Source organism: Alosa pseudoharengus, unplaced genomic scaffold, assembly GCF_046254945.1.
Source record: "Alosa pseudoharengus isolate Yale_2024_CS ecotype anadromous, Long Island Sound unplaced genomic scaffold, YU_APseudo_1.1 YU_APseudo_1.1_scf_13, whole genome shotgun sequence".
Lineage (NCBI taxonomy): Eukaryota > Metazoa > Chordata > Actinopteri > Clupeiformes > Clupeidae > Alosa > Alosa pseudoharengus.
Genome location: NW_027468598.1, coordinates 1,723,872 through 1,743,666, shown reverse-complemented (window position 1 = coordinate 1,743,666; position 19,795 = coordinate 1,723,872). Strand labels below are relative to the sequence as shown.

General features: G+C 39.9%; 1 protein-coding gene across 2 annotated transcripts in view; it reads right to left on the bottom strand.

Annotated features, from left to right (window-relative positions):
* timm50 (translocase of inner mitochondrial membrane 50 homolog (S. cerevisiae)) overlaps window positions 1-18,523 on the bottom strand; it is a 177,783-nt gene extending 159,260 nt beyond the window's left edge. For both annotated transcript variants that reach the window (XM_076281817.1, XM_076281818.1), the window contains exons 1-2: window positions 18,294-18,523; window positions 521-677 (exon numbers count right to left, since the gene is read on the bottom strand). In XM_076281817.1, coding sequence (XP_076137932.1) covers window positions 521-677; window positions 18,294-18,500 — 364 coding nt within the window. In that variant the 5' untranslated portion in view covers window positions 18,501-18,523. The remainder of the gene's footprint in view (window positions 1-520; window positions 678-18,293) is intronic.
* Window positions 18,524-19,795: the final 1,272 nt, after the last annotated feature.

The window sequence follows — 19,795 nt, the reverse complement described above, 5'->3', positions numbered from 1 at the left end:
TCTGTCTCAAGGACTAAGTGGGTATACTGTGATCAACGATTTCTAGCATTTTTTAAATTTCACAACTACTCCATTAATTGAGAAAATAATGGGCAGATTGATCGAATATCAAAAATCATTAGTTTCAGCCCAAATGCTGATTGAAGAGGATACAGCTAAAGACCACAAAACGTAATTACATATTGTGACATATCTCGTATTAACTGCATAAAAGTATTTATGCAAATCCAAAAAATACATTTCACATGTTACTGGCATCAAGCCCCCCGTGAAACCACTTAGTTGTGGGGAGTGCCCAATAGCCCAATGATCATGCTTTAATCCTAAGAATGAAGAGACTAATGCATTCCCATGTGTAACCTGCCCCCCTTACAGCTAAAGAAATTTAGAAAAAATATTATATAAAATAATGTCTGAGCCAATTTTGATAGTTATATCGACCGTGTCACAATTTTCCCCTTTTTGCAGTTCATTCCCTACGACCACATTTACAAATATATTTTACAAACTACAAACTCACCAAATATATACACCACACCGACTGCACCACCAAGTCCCATAAGTCCTGCTAACCGAAGAACCATTTTCTTGGCATAGGCTGTGTTTTCTTTTTGTTTATTTTCCTCACTCTTCTCTTGTCTTTGGTTGGGATCTCCCTCTCCTTTGGAAAGTTGATCCTGTCCATTAAAAAAAAACATGCAACCATCAGTTTTACATATTTTTTTCATTCTTTTTTTCAATTCCTTCAAAAACATAATGGGCCATTCAAAGCGAGTTGGGTGGAGAGAAAAAGGGTTGGGTGGTGTGACTGAATGAATAAGGAAAAAAGGGGGAGACTATTTTTTGCAAAATAAAATTAATCTATTTTCATATCTAGTTTCTCATGAAATGTCACTCACGTCAAACAGTTGTGAGATATTTCATAATTTAACTCCAGAAATGTTACCTAAGCCTACCTTGAATGATCGACATAATTGGCCTGTCCTACATGATACAGCAGCAATAAAACTAAACTTTGTGAAAACTTTCCCTCTGTCGGAAAAAGATATGCTGTATGCTGTTTGTAAGAGATGTTATACTGACAAGAAGATACTAATAGCAAGACACTAAAAACAGAGCAAAATTTGATGTACATGTTCATTTAAGGCATCTGAATAGAAATATGGGTAACACTTTAAATTAACACACCCATATTAATCATTAATTAGCCAGTAACTAACATACCGTATTTTCCGGACTATAAGTTGCACTTTTTTTCATAGTTTGGCTGGTCCTGCAACTTATAGTCAGGTGCGACTTATATATGAATATATAATTGAACATGTTTTTAAATGTTAATTTATATTAACTGACATGAACCCTACATGAACAGTGTTTCCCCTACAATGCATTCATCAGCGGCGCAGCGCCGCTCCTGGAATTCAAGCGCCACTGCAAAAAAAGTTGCCTAATTAGAAAAAAAAATAGACGCAAGTGAACTTCAGGAACAGCTGCCGTTCGTTCAGGGGCCTATTGCACAAAACTAGGATAAGGGATTAAGCCGGGATATCTTGGTTATCCTGGCTCAATTTATCCGTGATCCAGTTGCACAAAAGCAGGATAGGGGGCAGCAGGATATGTTATGGTATAAATTACCATGGCGATTTATTCTGTGGAGCTAGCCTGCTCCAGACCAGGCTAAGTTCCAGGATCTATTTAATCTCATCCCTTATCTCAGTCAGCAGTCACCACAAACAGAAACCAATAGTTATTACACTGCCCACTACACATTGTCATCACATATACCTAGACCCACTGTCATTATTTAAATGTTTGTGATCATTAATTAACGTTTACACAATCGCCATTCCCGACCTGTCATGCAACAATGTGACGTCACGGAAGTCTAACCATTTCGCGCGTGGTGGTCGCGGAACTAGTTGCAATATTCTCCTAAACAGAGGTGTTGCTGTTTGTTGCTGTTGTGAAAAGCTATCGCTACCTACTTCCCACCGTAGAAGAAGCAATGAAGCCACTCTAGTTGCCATGGCGAATCAGTGAATCTGTGATCGGTGGCGGGGTCTATTTGAGGGAGCCGTGAGCGTGCACTTATCCAGGATAGGTTTCACCTGGCTTGATGAATCCGTGTCTGCTCATCCTGGCTTGCTCGTTGTGCAACCAATTAAGCCTGTACGCTCTTGTTTTGGATTCATTGAGCGCAGCTCAGTAACTTATCCCGGATGTCTTAATTCTGCTTTTGTGCAACAGGCCCCAGGTTTCATGTCAACAAATAATAGTAGTCTAACGTTGAAGGCGCAGTCAGGGATTCCACAGGAGATCACGCTTGTTTGTGTTTATGTTTAAGTTTATTAGCAGACGCAATTTTGGGCAAAAAAACGTAGCCTACATTATGTTAACCAAGGAACCAAATTAAACACGCCAGCGAGATAGCTCGCCCCTACCTTCATAAGTCCACGCATTGTTTCGTTTTTGTTTGTGATACAGGCAATGCTTTAAAGTCCTGTGTTGCTAACATACCTAGGCTGTGAAACTAAGGTCTAGCTAGCCTATTGGTGGGTTTAATTGAATTTGAGTAATAGGATACGCAAGCATTTACATCTGAGAGTTTGTAATTCCTGTAGAGCTCACCAAAATTATAGATATGATACAAGACACTTATCTGCTATAATCCAAGATAGATTTTCTTCCAATTTTTGACCATTTATTTTACCAAATGACATGGGTAACATAATTCATTTCATCCACATATTCTTATGCACCATGCACAACAACGCTACTAAGTTAGCTTAAAACCGTGAGAATCAAGCCAGAGTCACGGGCCGTCACGGCATTAAAGTGACAGGCACTCAATTCGACTTGCACAGCACCAATACAGTGTAATGGCATGAAAGAGAAGTCTATATAGTTTATACAGTGCTGTGCAAAAGTTAAGACACCCATGCTGAAATTGACTAAAGGGAGGAATAAAAAACATATTTTGCCTTTTGTCTTAATGCCTTAATTAAAAAAAAAAATAGGACATCAATTATTTTTTAATGCATCATGTATCGTAAATAAATACATTATAAATGTCTTAACTTATGCACAGCATGTGTATATTCTAGTCATAGTAATAGTTTGTACAGTGGCCTACAGTATACAGTTGTACAGTGGCTAATACTAATAATGTAAATGAAAAAGAAAAACATAAATTATCCTGTTCAAGTACTGCAATAATCATGCTTGTGTTGATGGTTATGTCATAATTTGTAACTTAATCTCTCCATTTCTTTCACAAAATCCACCAGAAGTCACCATTTAAGGAGTCATTTTTCCTACGATCAGCAGCACCGCTGCTGGAAAAAATTATAGGGGAAACACTGATGAAACATTACTGTCTACAGCCGCGAGAGCGCTCTCATATGCACAAGTCCTGTGCACTTTCAGCCAGAGATTAATGTATACTATATGTAGAGCATATATTTCTGCGCTTTTTGAGCTGGCTGAATGTATATTTGCTCTCTAGCACCTCCTCTCACTAGCACGTCAATAGTGCTGCCGCGATTAGTCTACTTAGTCGACCTAATCGACCATGAAAATTAGTCGACGGCAATTTTTTTAGTCGAAGAGTCGTTTTATTATTGACCGCCTATTTATTTTTAGTCTCACATGGCTGTAATGTTATATTAACTCTATGTTATTAACTCTTGAAAAGTACAATGACTGTCATTGGATGTTAAACAGGCTACTAAGACTTTGGCATGTTTTAAACCCCACTATGCACGCAAGTGTTAACGCCAGCAGCAAAGCTGCGTGCCTGCCTGCTTTCAGCGCAATTAATTATTAGGCAGAGCTAAGTGGGGGGAGCTAAGCTAGTAGGTTACGCTAGTCCAGACTGACTAATACAGTAGCCTATTGTGGAAATTGAAATAAATTAAGTGAAGTGTCTCACGTTGACAACGCAACGGCGTGTCATTACTGTAATTCATACAAAAAAACGTTAAACCGAACATGCCACCGCCCGTGATATCAACAATCAAGGTGCGCGTCATTTCCCATGGTCAATAAGTCACGACGCATATTTTTTAGCGTTCAAGCCAACTGATAAAGTGAAGTAAACTATGTTGTAAGACGCGCAAAGTGCCTGTAGCCTACTTGTTTTGAACATGCTGATGTTAGGCTCATTTGCAAAGTCCTCAACTCCTGTCGCCTTTCAAAGTCCAGCGTTTCTCAAACTATGGGCCGCGCGGACCAGCACCGGCCGTAACGTGGACATTGCTGGTCCGGAGCCGCGGAGTGAAATTATTCCCGGGGCTTCGTCTGATAATTTGCTGCGCAATTGATCAAGGAACCGCGGACCAACAGAAAAAGAAAACAAACTTTTCTGCAATCAGTATGAATTACTTGCTAATTTGGTGTCATCAAACATAGAGGCATACAATTAAATGGTGGTATGAGTGTTCATTCAATGCGCGAGAGAAACTGAAACCACTTGATAACGTTGGTAGCAAATCTCCAATTCAACCTATTGGAAAGCTATTTAATTATGAAACTACATTTAATAGAACAATGTGGATTTATGCAAATTCCATAAAAACAGAGCACAGACTATAATACACTATCTAGAGTATTGTATAGTCAAATTTGAATAACGTGGCCAAAAGCTTGTGGCATAATTAAATATGTAAATATTCTTTCCATTTGCCTACCAGTATATGATGCTTGCATGAGGGAAACATCCCAAAACGATGACACCCATATAATTGCTGTTGTTTTGAGAAGTATTCATCATGAAACCATGCAAAAGCAATGGAACTATTCTAATTATATTTTACATTAGTAAAGCAGTCCTCTGATGTGCATGTTTTCAAACTTTTTGTGAACAATGTTAGCACTTTAAACACTGGCTGCTTTGAAGTGCATGTATAACAATATAGCATAACAATAATAATTGTGATGTGATATAATGATAATTTGATGGGGGGTGGGTTCATGTAGGTGGGCCCTATGACCCCAAAGTATGCCATGACCGGGCCTCAGGTCAAAGAAGTTGTCTATGTCGATGGCAACACTGGCATACAAATAAAGTCTATCAAAGGTCTGACATTACTGTAGATCTGAAGGTAGCATTTTAAATGGGTGTTTTTGAACAGTTTACTTACAGTAATATACAGCTTCTAACAAAAGTAGGGTGATATATTTTACGTTTTCCCTTTAGTTGAGTTCAAAATAAAACGTACACAACAAAATAACAAACACTTGATTTAAAAAAAAAAAATTGTCGTTTAGATTAGTCGACTAATCGAAAAATTAGTCGAAAGATTAGTCGTTAGAAAATTAGTCGTTAGTGGCAGCACTAAATTGAACCCACATAAACAACAATATAGGCTATAGGCCTGCTATCTGTCAGTTATGCTTAAACCCCGTTTTTTAATGCTGCCTAACAGAACATCCAGCTCAACTATAGTTATGTACTTTAATCATTTCCATATTTAATTGTACGCACATATTTAATTTGCGGGAGTGCAGTGAGTAAGTACAACACCACGACTCAAATGAAAAAAAGTGCATCCGACCCTGGACCCTGATCCCGAGTCCATCCTGCTCTCAGTCTCAACCTAGCATCAACTCTGTGTTAGCATTGAGCAGCTGCGATGCACAACGAGCAGAGAAAATTACCCAAGGAATCTGCAAGTTCATTGAGATGAATATGCTGCCCTTAAGTATTGAGGGGAAAGGTTTTCGAAAACTGATACATTTATTGGAACTAGCATATCACATTCCGTCACGACGGTTCCGCTGCTTGAGCACCAGAGAGCATAAAGTTTAGCCTAACCGAACGTCCAGTTTAACTGCCACAAGTTGTTCTTCTTGTAATAAAGATCTCATTGAGGAAAAACACAGTGTATTTTTTTCAATGCATTTTTATTTTATAAAAAGTTAACTAAATAATTCATTTTAATGTAAAAATATTAATGATTAATCAATAGTCGATTGTTAATTCTCCTGTTAATCGACTGAGAAAATCTAATCAAATGCCCATCCCTACTTCACACACTGAAATTAGTATAGGTATTGTATTGAAGTACATGATTTGAGACACGGTGTCTTTCTCAAGGTCACCAAGTACTGTCAGTACAGAAAAAAAAACTATAAAATCGGTGCTACCTAGCTTGAGTTGCTGCAACCAACAATTAGATCAGCCAGGCAGTTACAGTGCTACATTCTGGGGGCATTTTTTTTTTTAATTATGCTCCCAAAGTGGAGCACTGCCTGGCTGTTCTAGCTGTTGTCTTCTCCAAGTTCATCTTATCATGACCATCCACAGCACAGGGAATGGTTTCTGGGTGAAATTCTATCCCTTTGTCTCCCATTAGCTGGCCTTCCAATGCCATTAAGGGTGTCACGATTTCGATTTTATTTCGAAATCGATCGAAATTACATCTCAATCTCGAACTTCGAACTTAAAAGTAGAATCGACGATGCAGCCACACCCCCAATGTCACGTCCAGCATGTATGCCAAGACGCACAAACACACATGCACGTGCTGAACTGCAGCGTCAACACTCCTCTAATTTTAGGCTGCAACCAGTTAAAATATAGGCCTACACATCAACCTACCGAAATCAAAGCCCCTCTTGCTACTTTGAAATCACCGGTGTGGAAGTATTCGTTCATTCACGTCAATTAAAACTAACTTAGCCTACTCAACTTAGCAAGTGAAAAGATGGTCTAATTACAGTCCAAAGTTAGGCTACTTTAAGGCTTAAAATGCAAATTTATAAGTACATATTCCATGAACACTAACCTTGGGTCTCTTCGGAGTGTGCTGAAACAATCAAATTAACATTCTGTGTTGTTTCATTTTACTATGTTCACGTCTCTGTTTTAGCCTAAAGTTCTGTTTACATTACAACCTCGCGGTTGGAACGGTTTCAAAGCGGTTTCAAAATAAAAGCCCCCCGAAAAAGAAAAGGAAAAGGCCAAAAAGAGTAAATAACATATAAGGAATGCATTAATAGTAATATTTAAAAAAGATCGAAAATCGAATCGAATCGTGACTTTAAAATCGAAAATTACATCGAATCGAGGATTTGGAGAATCGTGACACCCCTAAATGCCATGTAATGTCACCTGGATTGGATTGGACTGGATTGGGATGTGATCCCGAGTCCATACCAAGTTTGATATCGATACGAGAAAGCGTTGCAAATTATAGTGCCCCTAGTGGTCAAAGGTCGCCAAAATTGTGTGTCCTCAGGATGAGGTCCCAAGTCCATATACTAAGTTTGGTCAAAGTCCTTTTAGGCAAGACCCTCCACTCGGCGGCCATATTGCAACACTTTTTGGACACTTTTCGGGCATCTATTTCGGTAGAAATGCGCAGCGCAAGGCTTCACGACACCAATATTGCTCCAGCGGCGAGATCACAACACATGATTGGCACGATGTCTTCACAACACACCATATTACTTGCCTGCCATAGACTCTCATTTCGGAAGAAAGTTGCATATTAATAGCTTCACTGCTTGGCCCCCAATAATAAATTCCCGGTCCATGCTCTGACAACAGCTGACACGGATGAAAAGGTGACCTTGAAATTGTGACGTTAAAGGTTGCAATTAAAACTCCTAAACGCGCATCTCGCCGGTTATTGGTTGAAACACTTTATTTTGCCTTTGAGTGGGTTGCCAACCCTTGTTGGTAGCAATTGTTTTTATGTACAGATCTTGGAGCCTAGGCTGCCTACAGAGACGTGTTTTTTTGACTGCCTGCTTATGGGGCAGACAGCTAGCGGATCGTTAGGAAAGATTAGATGAATGTGATCATTTATGTTTGGGCCTTCTTTGGGCCTGAAATCGCTGATACAACCTTTAAAGCGATGGTTCGGAGTAATTTCACCCTAGCATCCTTTGCACCATGACCCCGAGCCAAACACCCTCCCAGAACCCGTTTTCCCTTGGTCGAACCCTGGTCGAGTAGCGCCGTCAGAAACTAATGACTTTCAGCAGGCGCTTATGGAACCTATAGATTATCTTGTAAATTACCCCACTGATGCCCTGAATGGTACGAAACTTCTACAGTAGGGTCATTCCACGCCAACTCAGCCACCCATGTACATGACACCTCTCAGATTTTGATGTAAAGCGGTGAATACATGCCTTATGTTATCAAACAAAGGAATCTGAAGTTTCAGGTCAATATCTCAAACGGTTTGCCTGTGGCATCCATTTGAATTTCGGGTGCCACGGCCCTAATTGACACATTGGAATTTCACATTTCATCTTTTGCCATTATTGGAAGCCCATAATGTCTGTTCTAATAGTGGTAGAGGGCTGGAAACTGGTGTGGTAGTTCATTGTAGCCTGTACTACACAATTCTGGAGGCAGAATCAATATTCCTTACTGTTTGGGTGAGAGGTGGGTCACCAAATGGTCATTTGGGGGTCCAAATATGGGGTTCCAAAAGAGTCACCTCTGCCGTAGAGAGTTTTTGGACCCCCATGAAACCCCCACCAGTGGTACCATACCCTTCAAATTAATTTTGGCAAGAGCAAGGTTCCCACATAACAAATAATCCTGTTTAGAATAAATATGATCATTAATTGTGGTGCTACGGCCACCCAAAAAGTGGAAAAATCACACATGCCGTCCACACATGCACATTTTTTAGGACTTTGGTGACCCACCTCTCACCCAAACCGTAAGGAATGTTGATTCTGCCTCCAGAATTGTGTAGTACAGGCTACAATGAACTACCACACCAGTTTCCTTCTACCACTATTAGAACAGACATTATGGGCTCCCAAAAAATGTCAAAGGATGAAATGTGAAATTCCAATGTGTCAATTAGGGCCGTGGCACCCGAAATTCAAATGGACGCCACGGGCAAACCGTTTGAGATATTGACCTGAAACTTCCGATTCCCTCGTTTGGTAACATAAGGCATATTTTCACCGATTTGCAGCAAAATCTGAGAGGTTTTCACATGGAATGACCCAGTAGTACAATGTTCTGTACTCATAAAACGAGGCATTGAAATGTTTGTAAGTACACCAGGAGTTTATTTAAATAACACTTGCCTGATGGATTCTACTCTCTGCTGCTATCTACCACTGCGTCGACGTTACTTCCATAATTTGGGGAAAGCCTGTAAAAGTCCTGGCAATATTTTGTTCGTAGTACCAGTTTGCAACAATTATTAGTTAACACTAAGTTGTAAACACTTCGGAAAACAATATTAAAAACTGGATATACCAAAAAACTTATGTAATCGCTTCCTGCCAGGACTTTTACTGGCTTTTCCCAAATCACGGAAGTAACGTTAACACAGCGGTAGATAGCAGCAGAGTAGAAGCCATCAGGCAAGTGTTATTTAAATAAACTTCTGGTGTACTTACAAACTTTCCAATGCCTCGCTGGAATTACCAGTGGTATTTCATTATGTAGGCCTAAATGCTTGTTCGGTCCGTGTATCATTCATTCATTTAATATTCAATTGAGAATTGAAAATTAAAAAATGACATAGTAGGGGGGATTATCAACAGAAAAGGGCCTAATCGTTACGCGGTGGATAGAAGCACCAAAATTGGTACAGACACTCTTTAATGTATCTCATCATCTGAGAATTGGTGCCCACAATTTCTGGTTCATTTAGGTAATTTGTTAAGGGAAAATCCAAGATGGCCGCCTAAAACGACCCAAGGATAATAAAACATTACATGGTTGGGCATCATGGTTAATTCTGCTACTTTATTATTTTACATTTGAAAGATGGTTAACAAATAATATGTGCAAGATAACCCATGAAAATAATCTTACATGCCTTTTATACAGCTTCAAAGGGGGGGAAACAGGCTTAAAATGCTCACAATGACATGACTCCCCAAATAAAGTGGAGCTTCCTTGGGGGGTATTGTACCGTTATTTCGGGAATAACATTAGAAGCTACGAAATTTTGATTTGTACTACAGTAACGGTAGCCAGCTAGCATTTAGCTGTCCAGTATGTACATTGAGCAAACCTCCCTCATGATACCTTGACGTGTAGTGCTGCCACTAACAACTAATTTTCTAACGACTAATCTTTCGACTAATTTTTCGATTAGTCGACTAATCTAAACGACTATTTTTTTTTTAAATCAAGTGTTTGTTATTTTGTTGTGTACGTTTTATTTTGAACTCAACTAAAGGGAAAACGTAAAATATATCACCCTACTTTTGTTAGAAGCTGTATTACTGTAAGTAAACTGTTCAAAAACACCCATTTAAAATGCTACCTTCAGATCTACAGTAATGTCAGACCTTTGATAGACTTTATTTGTATGCCAGTGTTGCCATCGACATAGACAACTTCTTTGACCTGAGGCCCGGTCATGGCATACTTTGGGGTCATAGGGCCCACCTACATGAACCCACCCCCCATCAAATTATCATTATATCACATCACAATTATTATTGTTATGCTATATTGTTATACATGCACTTCAAAGCAGCCAGTGTTTAAAGTGCTAACATTGTTCACAAAAAGTTTGAAAACATGCACATCAGAGGACTGCTTTACTAATGTAAAATATAATTAGAATAGTTCCATTGCTTTTGCAGGGTTTCATGATAAATACTTCTCAAAACAACAGCAATTATATGGGTGTCATCGTTTTGGGATGTTTCCCTCATGCAAGCATCATATACTGGTAGGCAAATGGAAAGAATATTTACATATTTAATTATGCCACAAGCTTTTGGCCACGTTAGGGTCATTCCAAGTGAAAACAGCCAAAATCGGGGTATCATGTACATGGTACCTCAGATTTGGCTGAAAAGCGGTGAAAATATGCCTTATGTTACCAAACTGAGGAATCTGAAGTTTCAGGTCAATATCTCAAACGGTTTGCCCGTGCCGTCCATTTGAAATTCGGGTGCCACGGCCCTAATTGACACATTGGAATTTCACATTTCATCCTTTGCCATTTTTGGAAGCCCATAACGTCTGTTCTAATAGTGGTAGAAGGCTGGAAACTGGTGTGGTAGTTCATTGTAGCCTGTACTACACAATTCTGGAGGCATAATCAACATTCCTTACTGTTTAGGTGAGAGGTGGGTCACCAAAGTCCTAAAAAATGTTGACGGCATGTGTGATTTTTCACTTTTTGGGTGGCCGTAGCACCACGATTAATGATCATATTTATTCTAAACAGGATTATTTGTTATGTTTGGGAACTTTGCTCTTTCCAAAATTAATTTGAGGGTTATGGTACCACTGGTGGGGGTTTTATGGGGGTCCAAAAACCCTCTCCGGCAAATGTGACTTTTTTGGAACCCCATATTTCGACCCCCAAATGACCATGTGGGCACTTGATGATCCTAATGGGATTTATACCAGATAAAGATACACATTCGTTCTTTCTTTTAATGAAATAAAAATGTTGACTATGAAGCTCCATAATATGAATTTTATTCTTCATAATGCACCATTTTGGACATTGTTTCCAGAAGTCTGGAATGTAGATCAGGGAGAATTTAGTGATGATAAAGCATGAAAATAGTGGAAATAACTTAGTATTATGCACAGTGACGGCAAACAATTAAATACTGAGACTGTCACAGATTAACCCCTTATCCCCCATGAAAGAGACCCGCCATCAAACTTTCAAACTAAATAACAAGAATGTTATAGTGTAAGAACACTACAAATAAAAGTGAGTTTTTCCTTGCCCCTGTCACTCCAAATAAAATTAAATTGAAAATTAAATGGAATAGTGTCTTTAAGTATTATCCAAGAAATTGTGGAAGCAGTGACATCATTTTGTCATGGTCATTTTGGTCAAGTTCGTATTGGCGAGCACTGCGTCCATAGATGTCTGGCACACTGACACAACAAATGATATGTTGGAAATGGCACCCAACAGGGGATCTGTCTTTGGTCCGATGGCCATGTGAGTATGTTGTTGACACACTTCATGAATTTCACAAAAATGTCACCATGTTCATCTGAACGTTCAACAATGTTTCCAATGAACCAATCATAGATACAGGCAATGTATTTTCCTGGCTGGAAAATTGAGTTTTGTGGCTGATCTGACATTCTTTTTTGTTAGTGCAGAAGATATTAAAAAACATGAGGAAATATAGGAATTGGAGAGACGTTACGCCTCGGCCAAAACGATCAGTGGAACACGATCACATCATTGCTTTAAACCAATTTCCAAAAATAAGATACGGATGAAATTAATATCACAGGATACAATATTCACAGATGTCGATGCAGGACAACAATCGGATTCAGAACACTTGGATACAGAACACCCGGCAGAACACTCAGTCAGATCAGCCACAAAACTCAATTTTCCAGCTAGGAAAATACATTGCCTGTATCTATGATGATAACTGGTTCATTGGAAACATTGTTGAACGTTCAGATGAACATGGTGATGTTTTTGTGAAATTCATGAAGTGTGTCAACAACATCCTCAAATGGCCATCGGACCAAAGACAGATCCCCTGTTGGGTGTCATTCCAACATATCATTTGTTGTGTCAGTGTGCCAGACATCTATGGACGCAGTGCTCGCCAATACAAACTTAACCAAAATTACCATGACAAAATGATGCCACTGCTTCCACAATTTCTTGGATAATACTATAGACACTATTTAATTTTCAATTTAATTTTATTTGGAGAGTGACAGGGGCAAGGGAAAACTCTTTTATTTGTAGTGGTCTTACACTATGTAACATTCTTGTTATCTAGTTTGAAAGTTTGATGGATGGTCTCTTTCATGGGGGATAAGGGGTTAATTTGTGACAGCATCTCAGTATTTAATTGTTTGCCATCACTGAGTATAATACTAAGTTATTTCCACTATTTTCATGCTTTATCATCACTAAATTCTCCCTGATTTACATTCCAGACTTCTGGAAACAATGTCCAAAATGGTGCATTATGAAGAATAAAATTCATATTATGGAGCTTCATAGTCAAAAATGTTATTTCATTAAAAGAAAGAACAAATATGTATCTTTATCTGGTATAAATCCCATTAGGATCATCATGTGCCCACATGGTCATTTGGGGGTCCAAATATGGGGTTCCAAAAAAGTCACATTTGCCGGAGAGGGTTTTTGGACCCCCATAAAACCCCCTTCAGTGGTACCATAACCCTCAAATTAATTTTGGCAAGAGCAAAGTTCCCAAATATAACAAATAATCCTGTTTAGAATAAATATGATCATTAATCGTGGTGCTACGGCCACCCAAAAAGTGAAAAATCACACATGCTGTCAACATTTTTTAGGACTTTGGTGACCCACCTCTCCTCCAAACAGTAAGGAATGTTGATTCTGCCCCCAGAATTGTGTAGTACAGGCTACAATGACCTACCATACCAGTTTCCACCCCTCTACCACTATTAGAACAGACATTATGGGCTTCCAAAAATGGCAAAGGATGAAATGTGAAATTCCAATGTGTCAATTAGGGCCGTGGCACCCGAATTTCAAATGGACGCCACGGGCAAACCGTTTAAGATATTGACCTGAAACTTCAGATTCCTCAGTTTGGTAACATAAGGCATATTTTCACCGCTTTTCAGCAAAATCTGAGAGGTGTCATGAACATGGGTGGCTGAGTTGACGTGGAATGACCCGTTATTCAAATTTGACTATACAATACTCTAGATAGTGTATTATAGTCTGTGCTCTGTTTTTATGGAAGTTGCATAAATCCACATTGTTCTATTAAATGTAGTTTCATAATTAAATAGCTTTCCAATAGGTTGAATTGGAGATTTGCTACCAACGTTATCAAGTGGTTTCAGTTTCTCTCGCGCATTGAATGAACGCTCATACCACCATTTAATTGTATGCCTCTATGTTTGATGACACCAAATTAACAAGTAATTCATACTGATTGCAGAAAAGTTTGTTTTCTTTTTCTGTCGGTCCGCGGTTCCTTGATCAATTGCGCAGCAAATTATCAGACGAAGCCCCGGGAATAATTTCACTCCGCGGCTCCGGACCAGCAATGTCCACGTTACGGCCGGTGCTGGTCCGCGCGGCCCATAGTTTGAGAAACGCTGGACTTTGAAAGGCGACAGGAGTTGAGGACTTTGCAAATGAGCCTAACATCAGCATGTTCAAAACAAGTAGGCTACAGGCACTTTGCGCGTCTTACAACATAGTTTACTTCACTTTATCATTTGGCTTGAACGCTAAAAAATATGCGTCGTGACTTATTGACCATGGGAAATGACGCGCATCTTGATTGTTGATATCACGGGCGGTGGCATGTTCGGTTTAACGTTTTTTTGTATGAATTACAGTAATGACACGCCGTTGCGTTGTCAACGTGAGACACTTCACTTAATTTATTTCAATTTCCACAATAGGCTACTATATTAGTCAGAGTCTGGACTAGCGTAACCTACTAGCTTAGCTCAGCCCCCCTTAGCTCTGCCTAATAATTAATTGCGCTGAAAGCAGGCAGGCACGCAGCTTTGCTGCTGGCGTTAACACTTGCGTGTAGGGATGTGCCAAGCGAGGCTTTTGAAACAGTGGCGCTTCTACAGCCAAACTGGTTTGATGCTTCGAAGCTTTTGACACACTACTCCACAACGCCATCTGGTGGTCAATAAAAATCCCTACACCAACATTACAGACATGCATGAATTTGCAGAAATGCACGAATACTCGAATACAAATGTTTTTATTTCAGAATATGATTTATTCTGCTGTGCTGGCGCTTAATCGGCTCTTTTTACGGAAGACATCACCAGCTTTGGAAAATGTAAGTTTAAAAATATGAACTTTTGTATCTGCCTGCACCCGTCGGACTTGAACCCGCGAACAGTAGGCTATCATCCCGGATCGGGAGTCGAGCGTGCAGTCAACCGAGCTAAAAGCTCCTTCATAGGCACTATTCTTGACGTTGTTTAGGCTACTAATGTAGGCTACATATAGCCTAGCATAGGCCTACTGGCTAAAGTTACATTCATGTGGAACAGATGTGCCCGTAAGAGCCTGATATATTCTGGCCAGAGCATGAAGATGGGGGATACACAGACTTATGTTAGACATTATGTATATAATTATGACCGCCGCGCAGCGAAGCGTCATATAGGTTTAGTCAGATTTTTTTTTTTCTTTTTCGCATGTCCAAATTTCTGTCAATGATTCCCGGGACACTGAAAGACCGGCGTAGACGAAACTTGGTGGGCATGTAACCCCATATGGATAGCATGGAACCATCGTTTTTCGTTTTGATCTGTAGCCCCCCCGCTGGACTGCACCCCCCGAAAGGAGGGTAGGGCAGACACAGTTTTCTGTGAATATCTCGAGAACCGTAAGGTTTAGGAGGACCATTTTTTTTTTGTATGTTGATCTCAAGGGGCCATGTCAACCCATTCCATAACCACTCATTTCATGTATAGCGCCACCTAGTTAAACACAAAAAAGTAAAAATGAGGTGTTGTAATCGCAGGTATCTGTGACCTAACATAGTCAAAACTGCACGAAATTGGAAGTGTAGGATCATTATGACACCCTCTGAATGCACGCCAAGTTTCGTGGAATTCCGTTCATGGGGGGCCACACAATAAATTCATTTATGTTACTATACACCAACTGGCCTGTAGGTGGCCGGAGACAGTTTTCTGTGAATATCTCGAGAACCGTAGGGCCTAGGAGGTCCACCTTTTTTTTGTATGTTGATCGCAAGGGGCCATGTCAACCCATCCCATTACCACTTATTTCATGTATAGCGCCACCTAGTTAAAAATTAAAAAGCAAAAAATTAGGTGTTTTCATCACAATATCTCTGGCTGACATGGTCAAAACTGCACGAAATTGAAAGTGTAGGATCATTATGACACCCTCCGAATGCATGCCAAGTTTTGTGTACTTTCGTTCATGGGGGGCCTTACAATAAAACAATTTATGTGTAGTGTACATTTAGTGACGTACACCAACAAGGATTCCCGGGACACTGAAAGACCGGGGTACACAAAACTTGGTGGGCATGTACCCCCACATGGATAGCATGGAACTGTCATTTTTCGTTTTGATCTGTAGCCCCCCCGCTGGACTGGACCCCCCGAAAGGAGGGTAGGCCAGACACAGTTCTCTGTGAATATCTTGAGAACTGTAGGGCCTAGGATGACCATTTTTTCCGTATATTTGCCTCCAGGGGTCATGTTAGCCCAGTTCATGTGCACACATGTGCACAAACAGATACACACACACACACACATGCACAGTAAGCATGACACATACTCACACAGTAGACATATGTACGCTTCCATGCACAGGCACATATGCAGGCACGCACACACACACACACACACACACACACACACACACACTCACACACACACACACACACACACACCCACACACATAACATAAACATAACACAAACAATCAAGAATTTCTCATAATTATGAACAGGCAAGATGGAGGTGGGGTTGTATAAAATGAATTTTACATGTGAAATCTATGAACTAATCATGTTTTGGTACTTGTTGTCTAGCAGATACCAGTGAGAATTGAGTGTGGATAATGCAATTTAGTGAGACAGTTAGAATCATATAGGCCTTTCAGCGTGATTTCTTTTTGTGGAAAAAATGTGCTGGACTGGGTGGCGGTCATATTCTGTACCGCTCTGCGGTACATCTAGTTATTTAATGCATTAACAGTTTACCTATTTGGGTGAGTCTGTGCTGTGTTTTGAGACCTGCATGACGTATCAGTGAGGTAACGAAGCTTCGTTTCAATAGGTCACGTGACAACCTCATTTCAAAATAGGCTCCGAAGCGGTGTTTCGAAGCACTAGTGTTTCGCAAGCTCAAGACGTGTGTCGGGACTGTGTGTCGAGCGACCCATCCCTACTTGCGTGCATAGTGGGGTTTAAAACATGCCAAAGTCTTAGTAGCCTGTTTAACATCCAAAGAAAGTCATTGTACTTTTCAAGAGTTAATAACATAGAGTTAATATAACATTACAGCCATGTGAGACTAAAAATAAATAGGCGGTCAATAATAAAACGACTCTTCGACTAAAAAAATTGCCGTCGACTAATTTTCATGGTCGATTAGGTCGACTAAGTCGACTAATCGCGGCAGCACTAGTTCAATTTGTTCCTGCTGCTCATTGTCAAAACTCAAAAATCGAAAGCATGACAGAGGAAGAGGGCACTAGACTAAGCCTACTTCAGTTGTTAGCCTACATTCAGAACCAAGAAACTGACATCTGGAGTCTTTCTCAGGTGTGTGTGCTCCTTTCGTGAGACAGAAAGAAAAACTGAATAGGCTATCCCTCCTGCATGCGGGATTTAGCGGGCGGGAGCGGAACATGTTACAGATGCGGGCGGGAGCGGGACTAAAATGACACATTAATGTGGGAGCGGGACAGAATATTGCGGGAGCGGGACTGAAAAATCAGTCCCGCGCAGACCTCTAACATGAGACGACACTTAAAATGTACGCACTCCGCCTGTAAGCACACAGTGCACATAGGGTGCTGCACGAAAGTACGCCAATCGAGATACAGTGAAAGTAAAAAATTGCCTAAGATATTTCAGAAATCCTGAGATGTGGCTATCTAGATATTCGGAACACACTACCTCTGGTCTGTGTAGAGGGGGATATGTGACTACTCCCCAACCCTAAGGGGCTCCAGGAAGTCATGCAAGTAGCCCATCAAAGATCTACAATCTTTTGAACAATTGGCCCTAGCATATGAGGATGGATGTTAAAAAAACTCAATCATATCAGTGCATCAACTTAACATTCTACTCTTTTAATTACATATTAAATTACATTTAATTGTTTTAATGCTTAAATTAGATAGGCTACTTGTTTGTGAAATTTATTAATTTGATTTACTGATGCTTTTATTTTATTTTGTTTATTTATTTATCATGCACCCCTTCTCATCAAGGTAAACGCTATGGGCAATTCTTCCCCAGTTGTTATCATTAGCCTAATAGAACTGGTGGGCTTTAGTATTTGCCCACCTGGGGAAATTGTTAACTGTTACTGTTGGCAATAGGACAGTTAAGATGGTTAGTTACTGTAGCCTAATTCACAGTATCGATAAGCCAACGTCAGACACAGAACCCAAAAAGAAGCCTGACGTTAACACTTAATCATAGTAATACTAATGTTCACATTAACAGAGGAGTCAATATAAAATTGTGTCATAATACATATTCCAATGCAAATTCTCAGCACTATGAATATCTGACAAACAGGTTAACGTTAAGTTACTGCCACGAAATGTTTGTGCAAGCCGACCCAAAATGCTAGCTGACCAACTCACCTGACTCCTCTGTTGCTGCTGAAGACGTTCTTGCAAAATAGCTTGAGCCAGTCCACCCACAGCATTACTGTCTGATTTTGAGGGATCTGTTGACAGTACACGAATCAAGTCCATCACAGACGGATCTAGACAGCGGACACCTTTCCGGAGCCGGAGAAAGCCGTGGCTGGCCCGAATACACATGGGGTACACAGACATCGCCGCCATCTTGCAAATCTTGTTTGAAGAGGAAGAAACTAGACAGAGGACAAACGTGTGCTATTGGCTGTTCGGTTTTTTTTATGTTTGATTGACAAATAGTAAGTGCAATGGCATTCGTCAGATTATAATACGTATTTTTAAAAAGGGAGGTTCGTTCCGTTGTATCACCAATTACTGACCTTGCACTAACCTTAACGCAGACCAGTTTGTGACAGAATATGAGGAAGTCGCTGCAGAACCGTGCAGAACTCATAGGCAGAACCTGTCTGGTCGTTCCAAAGATTAAATGGGCGGAGCAAGATATTTCACCAGGAAGCGTCTAGACCTAGACGTATGCTGTTTCTCTGTTTCCCTTTTGTGTTTGATAGTGTCAGATTGTCTATCATTGTCTATCATTTGCTCAATGGCGTCACGAGTTTGGTAGAACGAGCCCTGCCGAATCAAATCCTGTAAAGAGAAAATGTCATATTTTACTCGCAAATTAAGCTAACTAGCCTCTTGACGCCATTGAGCAAATGATAGACAATGATAGACAATCTGACACTATCAAACACAAAAGGGAACATCTTGATTTGGTCCGAAAGTGTAAAGCATTCAACAAAGAAAAATGTGGTTACTTTAAAGTATCTAGATAAGATGTCACATTAGTTTGTTTTTAGTTCTTCTACATGCAAAAATGTTTAGCTGATGTTGTCCTTGAATGGAGGAGAAATGCTCAATGAATGCCTATGTCTGTGCCGAATCATTTCAACAATAGTAAAAGCAACTGTATTAGTCATAATACATTTCAGGACATTTACTTTTGATACTTATAAGTACATTTGAAGGCAAGTACTTTTGTACTTCCACTCAAGTGGAAATGTAAAAGGAGGACTTTTACTTTTACTGGAGTAACATTTAACCTTATGTATCTCTACTTTCACTCAAGTACAGGATTTGTGTACTTCGGCCACCTCTGTCAAAATGATTTGAGCCCATATTTAATTTAGGTTAGTGACAGTAACACTGTTTACATTTAAATACATAGTGAACTGCCTTGTTCAGTAGAGATTTTAAATGTGGGTGTTCCAAGCAGGATACACACATGCATCCTCAAAAATTCTCAGAAATTCTCAGAACGAAGGACTCAGTGATAGAAAAAAGCACCCTTGACAGTGCTTGGCGAGATTCGATGACGTAAAAGCAGCTTTGAAGGATCCGTCATTGACTTTGAGAAACAGTGGTAGTCCGGCAGCCAAATGCCATAATTTAGGTGGACCTGGTTTTGTTGTTTTTTTTTGTTTTTTGCTGTTACTTGTTAA